Source organism: Strigops habroptila, chromosome 9 (genome assembly GCF_004027225.2).
Source record: "Strigops habroptila isolate Jane chromosome 9, bStrHab1.2.pri, whole genome shotgun sequence".
NCBI classification, from domain to species: Eukaryota; Metazoa; Chordata; class Aves; order Psittaciformes; family Psittacidae; genus Strigops; species Strigops habroptila.
Window position 1 is genome coordinate 15,352,478 of NC_044285.2, and position 10,421 is coordinate 15,362,898.

A 10,421-nucleotide genomic window follows, 5' to 3' on the forward strand; every position below is an offset into this window, starting at 1 on the left:
TACTTTCCACATTGAGAAGTGACAGGATGAGAGGGAACTGCTTCAAATTGCACCCTGGGAGGTTCAGATTGGATACTGGGAAAAGATTTTCTTCACCCAAAGAGTTGTCAAGTACTGAAACAAGCTGCCCAGGGAAGTGGTTGAGTCACCCTCCCTGGAGGTATTTAAAAGATGTGTAGATGGCACTGAGGGACATGGTTTAGTGGTGGACTTGTCAGTGCTCAGTTAACAGTTGGAGTTTATGAACTTAAAGGTCTTTTCCAACCTAAATGATTACTAGGATTTACTAAGAACTCAGTAAAAGCTTGACAGCATTTCACTGGTTAGCTATTACAAAGGCTCTAAAAAACTCATTCTAGCTTTCCCCATTCCACACATGCACCAATGCTTTAAGAGGCAATTAAGACTGGAGTAAGTTCTCCCTTCAAGTTTAGCAAAAATGGCTGCAAATAGTTTAAACTACTAACAGCACTGTCATCCCATTAACTTGACAACAAGCTAGTTATGTATGGAGGGGGAAGAAAAACAATTCCGTAAGGCAAAACAAGTTATGAGGAAAATGCTTAAAACACACATACATACACAATCATATGTCCAGTTTTCAGCTGCAAAAGCTGCATTTGGGTAACATTCTGCATATGTTAGTGTTGCCCGAAAAAGTGCTCTAACACACACAATATTTGCATAAACCATTCTAGAGAACTAAACTACAAAGAAATGGAGTGAAGCATGCACACAATGTAAATCTGTAAACAAAACACAAGTCTGAATCACTAACTTGCTATTGAACATGCTACTGTGTTTTATATATCGGCCAGACAGAAACACCATACAGCTGGAAGATTTTTCCACTAATGCACCTCTAGACATAATGCAAAGCACATGCTGTTACTCTCTCTACTATTCCACGTTTGGCAGAGAGCAAGGTTTGAGCTTACGCTACTGTCTGCAGCACCAGACAGAAAAGCACACTTCGAACACAGAAGCATCAGTGTCTTGCTTGATTTTCTTGCAGGAAAAGACTTAAAATAATGCAAGGTCTCGGTTCACATCACACATTAGCTATTTTAGGACCAAATTCTAAAGGCTAGCTAGTCCTTTCAGGCCAGTCATTTTCATTTTTGCAAACTTTTTCAGGCCCTACAATTAATCAAGACATCCCCAGCATCTTGATATATTGGGCTATAAGTATCTGACCTCTAGTGTTACCAAGTTATGTTGAACTGCTGTAAAAAGGTTTCTTCTTAAGAATGATCTTCCATCTTTGTGGAAGATGTGGAAACAGGAAGACACGAAGTATACTCAGATAACATACAGACTGGTGCTACAGAAGAATGCTTAGCATCGAAAACGTGCTTAAAACCAACACATGAACACTTTTTTCTAATATAAGGGAATCAGACAACACTGGCTTGCTCTACGATCTGTGAGTTAATCCAGATACTGCTGAACCTTCTTTCTCTTGGAGTCTCTCCACTCTCACTCTCCGAAGCAAAGCGGTACGAAACTTCAGTAGAAGTAATCTACAAAGATTATGCAAAAGCAGGCAAAGTTGATCACTGGTGGGTTGTTGTTGGGGTGTTTATTTGGTTTTGCATTTTGTTGTTTGCCCTTTATAAAAATGGCAGCAGTTTATGTCATAGAAGCAGTATTATGGTTGCTCATGAACGTTCCATCTTCTATCCTTAGCGTCAAAGCCAGCTGACAGTACTCTGAGGAACAATCTTTTCCTGAAGACTATAGAGCTACTTTAAATGAAAGGCTACTTGAAATGAAAGGTTCACTCATTAATGTGACGAGTCTGTTTTGTAACACGATACACATTCTCTACCCAATCTAAGTAAGATCCTCCAATGCACCTCCATGAACTACCTAGTGACGTTACCAAGGTCCAAATTCACAGTATAAGAGCAAAAGCTGCATGAAGTTCACCTGATGTTACATTTCACTTCAAGTAAGTTTCAGCTTAGTTTTGCTGAGAGGTTTCCTGAACATTAAGGATCCACTCCTTTGCTGGAGTGGGTCTGCTTTACGCTTACACAATACACATTTTTGAACACTTGCAAGTTGCAGCTAAGCTGTTAAGAGGCTCTGGTTTAACTTTGAATTAAAAAAAAAAAATTAAAACACAACCTTTCAATTGAGGAGTAAGTGGCTGCATGGTGCTTAGATGCCGGCTGGGCTTAAACCACAACAAAAGCGAACAAAATGGATGCATTTCAAGAGGAAAAAAAATAAAATCAACAGTTGCCACACGTTCCCTAAAACTGTCAGCTTTAATGCAGTTTGTCCCACTGTTGCTCATTCACACCTTGTACTACAGCACACAGCCACGAAACAGCTCACCCATTCCACGTCTGCAGATCTCCTCCTGAAACCATGCTGTTAACTGGATACAGATACTGATCTGGATTAAAAATAAACCAGCAGAAAGGTTCACATTGCTAAAGCGGACAGAGCCAAAACGATCTTGCCAGCAGACCCAAGTGGTGCAGTGCACCACAGCACAGAGACTAGCGAAGGAACATCTACACCAGCATCACCTCTGTGTGCTCTGCCAAACCAGAGTACCTGAGAAGCACGAAACAACTACAACTGATGTCAGTGGTAACTCAGCACCCTGCACTGTGGGCCCTGTCAGAACAGCAAAAGGTCACTCCAAGGTCTACAGACACAACACAGCAGAAAAAACCCTTCAGTTAGAGAACACAAAGCACTCCTTGACATTTTGCTCCTCCCTCCCCTCCCAAAATCAAAATTGTCAAGACAAGAATAAGGGAAATAATGTGACTTTTTTTACAGAGCACTGAGAATGAGTATAAAGTTTCAGGATATTAGTAGTGTGAATCATGTTTGTAGGCAGTTATTGTAAGTCCTGCCAGGCAATCCTTCTGCCAGCTAAGTTACAAAATACTACCTTCTAATGGTTATCAAACATTTATTTGGGCATAATTCTTAAGATAAGCAGTACGTTTAAAAACAATCTTTTCAGGTTTTGTTGTAATCATTCCTTATGAACAGTCTTAAAAAATGCAGTTCACATTAGCTTGAGATCTCACAGTGAAAAGATTAATTCAAGACTATTTCAGTATCAAATTAAAAGCTGGAGAATAACTGCCTGAATAGCTCTCTGAAAAGGGTACCTTATGGAGGAAACCAGTTCTTTTACTTGGATAAAGTAAAACTCATTGAATATGCTACCAATTAGTCATGCATATTTACAAGAACTGTATTTTGATTAAAACCTTTCCTTAAAAAGGAATTAATGGATCCACAGCAGATCAACTAATAGACTCACTGTTCTCAAAGTACTATTGCTAACAGGTAGACACCTCTGAAGGACCTGCACCAAGGATTTCCAATCCCATTTAACATCTCAGCGACCTAGGCAATGACACATCACCTCTACCAGGAAGTCTGAAAGCGCCACAGGTGCCTGTGACCACAGGAGCCAGTACTGAGGAGCAAAGGTTGATCTGAACCACCTGGCTAAACAACCAACTCAGAGGCAACACATATGCCTCAGCAACAGGACTGTGAGAGCTGGAGGTATTGCTATGCCTGGCTATGACGGAAGTTTTAGCTTCCTAACCTCTGCAATGCTTTACTTAAAGCAAAGACTTGGGGTCAACATAGGTGTAACCAAGGAGAAGTGTACTTGCCTCAGGAAGTCAAAGCACAGGCACTGGCAATAGGAGGGACATCCTACAAAAGACACTGGGAGCGAAGGGCCCAAGCTAACGCTGCATTTAAATCAGTAAAGCTCTGAATACACAAGCACTAGGCTGGTCAGTGTTTAAAACTTAACCTTAGTTAAGCTTTAGCAGGTATAATGCAAAAGCTTTCCAAGTACCTTAACTCTTGGGTTATGGATTTTAGCCTACTTTATTACCACATGAGATTTTCCACTACTTACTCTCCAGCTCTTGAGTAACAGGTAGCCCTAACTATTATTTGGATTACTTCACGATGAAAGCTATTATCATCAGGAGTCAATTACTAAAGACAAACTGGGCTCAGCTCCCTGAACCTCAGTTTTTCCTCAACCTAGCACCGGTACGTCTGACTGAGACCGCATCCCCTTATCACACCACGCGTCCAACAGACCCCCAGCTGCCGTGCCCGAACACCCGCTTCGGGAGCGGCGGTTGCGGCACCACGTCAGTGTTCCCGCCGCCGGCCGCCCGCCCGCCCGCAGGTGGCCGGAGCAGACGCCGACACTGGGACATGAGCGCCTGGAAACAGCAGCTCGGGGTGGTCTCCACGCAGAAGCCCCTCAAGAAGCGCCCTTTGCAGCGGAGATGCGTCACCTGTTGTTCAACAACGCCTTCGCGCCACACGAAGTTTTTCCTACCCGAGGACAGCAACACTCAAAACCTCTTTAGACCACAATGGGCGACAAACGACGGGACGCGCTGCCCGTGCTGCGCGGCGGGACGGCCGGCCCGGGCTGCCCCGGCGGCGGCACCTACTCGGGGTCCCCGGGGCCGGCAGCCCCCAGCTCCCGCCCGGCCGCGCCTCGGCAAGTGCCTGGCTCGACCCCGCTCCCCACACAACGGCGCCGGTTACACAATCGCGCCCTCGCCGCGGCCCCTGCGCGGCGCGGGGCAGGGAGCGCTGCCCGCGGCCCCTTCCCGGCAGAGCGCGGGGACACGCGGCAGACGGCCGCCGAAAGCCGCTGCACGCCCACCCCCCGAGAGCCGCCCGCACCCGCCCCGCTCCTACCATCGCGGCCGCTCCGCTGCCCGCGGCTCTGCACAGACTCGCCGGCGCCCCAGGACTGACGGGCGGAGGGAGGGGCGGAGGGAAGGAGGGAGCCCGCCCTCCCCGCGCGCGCAGCTCGCCGCCGGGGCGGGGGCAGCGCGGGCACAGCGGCCCCACGAGCGGCGAGGCTCGCGCCGGCGGGGGCAGGAACTGCCCCGCGCTGGCCGCGCGGGCGACGTGTCCATAAATGGAGAACTCGCGGCGGCGCAGCCAATCGCCGCGCGCCGGGACGTCATTCCCTGAGGGAATCCCGGCGCGGCGGCGTGCGCCCCCTCGCGCCCCCGCGGCGCGTCCCGGCGCAGACACCGTCCCCGGGCCCGGCGCTTCCGCCCCGCGCACACGCACCCGCAGAGCCGGGGTGCACCTGGGTGCACAAAGCACCCGGGTACGGTACCAAAGGTGACCTGAAACGAGCCCCGGGTGTGGGTACACAAACGCAACAAACCCGGGCGCGGGCATCTGCCATCCGCCCTCGTGTTGCTCATCATCGTTCTGACCAGAGTACAACCAGCACAACTCCTGGGACTGTGTTTGCTAAGGATCAAATAAGTAAAGATAGCCACAGCTGAGGGCTGCAGTGCTGCTAACAAACTCCCCTCCTCGGGCTCGAAGCCCTGTGGTTGACTTCCGCGGATTTCTAACCACCACTCCTAAAATAGAATATAAATAAAATGGGAATACCATAATCTAGCAATCATAACAACAGCCAGACACTGAGTCATCTGTTAACACTGCTTCTGAACCACCTTGGAAAGTGCTCTCAATAGGTGTAGTTCCTGTTTTTCATTATTAGATATTACTCGGTTTAGTGCATTTCTTATTGAAAAAGAAGTTATTGGGAAAAAAAATAGTCTATACAGAATATAGTATTCCATTGTTACTGTTTGTTTTTATAAACAAACAAAACACAGACCTTCCACATCAATATAGACAGTAGGCATAAGTGGATTCCCTTCCTACTTTTCAGAGGAGAGCTGCTCTGGCTCCTCCGGGGCAGGTGCTGGATCTGCAGCCAGACCTGCTCGAGCAGAGGAAGGGCAGTGGGTTTGTCCTCATGGATCTGGCAGCAGGATGAGCATGCTGGTCTGCAGACATTAAACATGGCTGATGAAGTGTTACAAATTCAAACCACCTTGATATACTCAATACAGAAATCGGACAAAATTTAAACTGTTTATCTGGCCCCTTCCTCTGCTCCACAAAGTGGTGGTTTGGATGAAACACAACAGCCCCTGGGGCATGCCTCATCCTTGGTTTTGAAGAATACCAAAACACTTCCCAAGCTCAGCTGGGTTTACAACGCTGTATGATTACTGATCATGTGAAGGTTGGGATTTCCATAGTGGACTGCTTGGATGTTAGCTGACATCGATACGAGAGGTAAGAAGTATTTCCATTGAGAAAGTAACTGGGTGGTGAATATGAGCTACAATAGCTATTAAAGCAAAAACATATCCAATAGTGCTAGAAGTGAGCAGAACTTCACACAAGTTTCACACTTTGATTCCCAGCAGAAGGTGTGTAACAGCAATTTTATGGAAATAGGACAAAAATAGTTTGCCTGGTATTTCATTTGAACATGGAAATATTACGTGAATTTACCAGACTGTGCTAAAAAGTGGGAAAAAGCAACCCTGTAAGAATCCAGAGAGTGTATATAGGGCTGAGAAATGAAAAAGAATCTATAACGGTTTTGTAGGTTTTTCCTATTTGCTTTGGAGGCAAGTCTTTTTTAATGTCTAGGTTCATTTTCTTAAGACAGACATACATACTTGTATGTATGTGTGTTTACATACATACAACATCTATGTTGTATGAAAAAAGTTACGAAAAAAGTAGAGAAACTGGGTTGTAAGAGGAGAGTTAAAATGTGCATTCACACTGGAGAGCTAACTGAGAAACTGGTCCCAAGCTCACTGCAGTTTATGGGTGCTGCTGGGGGCCACCTACTCTAGATGGACTAGAAGATGGCTTTCAACAAAAATCGCAGGGCCGAAGGTATCAGTGCTCTCTGCGTCTGCATGCACCTTTGCTTAGCACTGTGTGTACCAAGCACACTCTTGGTACACAAGAGTTCACAATGGACTCTTTTCATGCTTCTAAACACAGTCATTTAATTCTGCTTATTTTAATGATAAACATCTAATTCCCAAGCTGACTGTTTTAAGTGAATTATACTTATTCAACATCTATGCTCAGAAGTAGGGGAAGGCATTTCCCTTCCAATGTCAGTGGTGGTGTGCCTGAGCGGTCTGCATGCCTGGGCTCCTCCAGCCCATAATGTGTCATAGTCATCTCCAGGAAAGCCAGAACCCACATCTTCGTCTTGGGGAGCTCCAGCAGAGTAAAAAGGAATCTCTGTACTTTTAAATTATGCGCAAAACTTAGAAGTGGTGAAATGTCTGTCATAACATTCATATGGACAGGTTACCTTTAAAAGACCTAACTTGAAAAGATGTAAGTCCCTGCATCAAGAACTTCCATCAGTTTTTTCAGTGCGTATATTGTCTGACACTGTTGCGTTTGGTTAGTAACACCTACCAGCTCACGCACAGAAGTGCCAACATCGAGAATTATTTTGAGGATATTTTCTGACTGCAAGCAGTTGCAGCACTTGGTCCTGCTGATACTGATCACTAGTGCTAAGCTTCAGGAAAATATTTAAGGACAAGCTTCACTTCAGTGCCTGAGGAGGTTTACTGACTTGGCACTCCGGACTCTGTCAGAGGTGGGTACAGGCTACTGACGGGAGTGACTACAGCCTCTTTGCCATCGCCTGATCTGGGGCCCACATCACACCACGCAGTGCCACAAGAGAGAAGCTGTTGCCTGCACAGTGCATCTGGTAACTCACACATGTGTCTCCAGCTACCCACTGTCTGAGTGACACCAGGTGCCAGCACTGATGCTGACATGTATAAAGACTACACTGGCTGAAAAAAGAACATGGTCCTTTCCTCTAGAAACACCACAGAAAACAACTTTCCTTGTCTTCCATTCTAAAAACATTATTGTGGCTTCAGAAAGAAATAATTCTTACAAGAAGTCAGTGAATCTGGAAAAGATTAGAAATTTTAGTGAAATAGGCAGTGCCCTGAATGCTTTCTAATTGGTTAAAACTGACAGCAAAGAAAAAAAAAAGGCATTGCTGCTTTTCTCTTCCTTACAAAATGTATTTAGAGTAAGTTTTATAAGCCACATATTTGTCTTCTGTTGGCCAGAATAATTAATAATTTAATTAATGCCTGAAGGCCACTAAAATAAGTCTTAATGCTCTTAACAAGACATCATACTTTTAGTTAGGAAGCCACACGATCTGGTATTTTTTAGGAAGATGAAGGATTTCTGTCACAGAAAAACAAATGGCATAAAATTAAAAATTCATTGCAATTTTTTGCTGTATCTGATTCCCAAGGAATAAACAGACACTTTATAATCTTTCTGCTAAAATGCAGATGGTTACATTCTGCCTTCAGCTACATTTGTCAAATTCAGAATTCTACTTACAGAAAATAAAAAATGGATTCAGCAATTTCTTCTTGTAAAATGAAGGGACAAACAAAATGGCATGTATAAAACAAAGGCAGGAGTTTTTTAGTTAAAATGTGATGAAATCACTTCAATCATTAGGACAGGTTTCCATGTTGGAAAACAGTATAATCATTTCAGCTTGCTTTCACTACCTTTCTCTGTTCCTAACACAGTATCTTCCTTCCTTCCTCTCTTTTGTTTGCTTTAAATTAGAGAAGCATACCTGTTCAGAAGATATGCTTATTATCGCGTTTAACATGTCCATCTAAAATACCACTGTAGTAGAAACTACAGTAGCAAAATCAACAGCCCTTTTCAGCCAGTGGTTTGTTGTTTGGGGTGATTTTTTTTGGAGGATAAACAGCTCTCTGACTCTGGATCTGATTAAGAGAAGCCTCAGACATAAGAGGTACTCAGAATTCATGGAGTTGAATTTTTCTCTAGCTGCAAACCAAAATGTATGAATAATGTTGTTATTTGCAAGGCTGGTATAAATCTGGAAGAAGTCCACAAGAACTTGGAAACCAAGGAGTTTTGCTCCCTGTGTTCCTGTGACTGACTTCAGTTAAACTGTAGGTTCACATCACCAAAAGTACAAAAATTGGTTTTTTTCACATCACCAAAAGTACAAGAATTGATTTTTTTCATCAGAGGGAGATTTTTTGAAACATTACACAAGCGTTTAAGATCAAAACTTTGTGTTATGATGAGCAACCTGATCTAACATCAACACTAGCCCTGCTGTGAACTGGGAGCTGGAACAGATTCCCTTCTGAGGGTTCCTTCCAGCCCAAATTGCTCCATTCTGTAATTCTGTGATTATTTAAAATGGAGTTCCATTCATGAGTGAGACAGTTGAACACTCCAGAATAAATCAACATTATTGTTGATGTTGTGCTTTGATAAGGAAAGCGATCTGAATTGGCCTTTAAGAAAATAGATCTATGTATTCAGTATCAATTACACAGAAGATGTAATGATATAAAATACAACAGTTTGGTGCTGTTTTAGTTAGAACCATCAAGGAAGTGGTGTAAGTACAAAAATAATGATCTCTGGTAATACAAGATGAACATCTGGGTGGGTCAAACCAAAGATCATTCACCTCAATGTCCTGTATCAGGCAGTGGCTGGTATGGATGCCTAGGGAAGAGTGCAAGAACAGAGAAGCATTTACATGTCGGATCCCCATCCCTTGGCCCCTGCCATGCTGAACTCTGTTGCCAGACACGGGCTATAGGGACAAAGTGGACTGAGAGCAGGTACAGAGGTATCTGTTAATGTTAATTTCAAGACTGCAGTAGGAGGTACAAATGTTGACATATTTGTAAACTAAAATAATCAATTTGCTTTAAATAACAATTTGCTTTCAATCCCTACTCCTGCAGAGGTACATGCTCCTGAACACACTGAATATCCGAGCAGTCCTTTAGCAAGAAAAATCACTAGATGGGTGCACAAAGACCACACAGGTGCGTGAAGCTAGTCTGGATATTTGCCAGGTCAGAGAATACAGCTGTGTACACGAATGAAGTAGAGCAAGCTCAGCAGAGGCCAGCAAGAGGCTGGGGGCTGGAGCCCAGGCCCCTGAGGAGAGGCTCGAGAGGCTTGCTCAGCCTAGTGAAAGCAGACAGCGGGGACCTCATAGGAGTTCCCCATACCTATGAAAAAGTCATCACGGTGGCAGAGGCAGACTCTTCACAGTGGTGCATGGTGGGAAGACAACATAAATGCAAACAAGAGAGGTTCTGATTATGTATAAGGAAAACGTTCTTCCCCAGCAGCCAATCAAGCATAGGAGCAGGCTGCCCAGAGACACTGGGCATCTCCATTCTTGGAGGATTTCAAGAGTGGGCTGGGTAAAACCCTCAACAACTGCATTTGGCCTCATCAGAGATCTCGCTTGGAGCAGGAGGTTGGCCAAGTGTCCTCCTGGGTCCATGCTAACCTGAATGATTCCACAATCCTATGACTCTCAGTTGGTTACTATCCCATTCTGAAAGCAGCTATGGCATGTTTTGTTTCTGGCCCAATCCTTTGATGTGGGAATCACTTTAAAATAAATAGGTCAATCAGAGTGTGGATTCAACCCGGCCTTGCTTTTTACAATAATATGTGTATGCTGT

General features: G+C 44.6%; 1 protein-coding gene across 4 annotated transcripts in view; it reads right to left on the minus strand.

The window, feature by feature from the left end:
- The window catches only part of MYO1E (myosin IE), a 252,434-nt gene that overhangs the window by 79,408 nt on the left and 162,605 nt on the right, over positions 1-10,421 (minus strand). For 3 of the 4 annotated variants that reach the window (XR_003993184.1, XR_003993183.1, XM_030497693.1), the window contains exon 1: positions 4,726-4,964. The exons of the other annotated variant lie outside the window; for it this stretch is intronic. Coding sequence is in view for 1 of the 3 variants with exons in the window: in XM_030497693.1 (XP_030353553.1) it covers positions 4,726-4,728 (3 nt within the window). In the remaining 2 variants the exon portion in view is untranslated. Of the gene's footprint in view, positions 1-4,725; positions 4,965-10,421 lie in introns of those variants that run through there. 4 annotated transcript variants of the gene reach the window in all.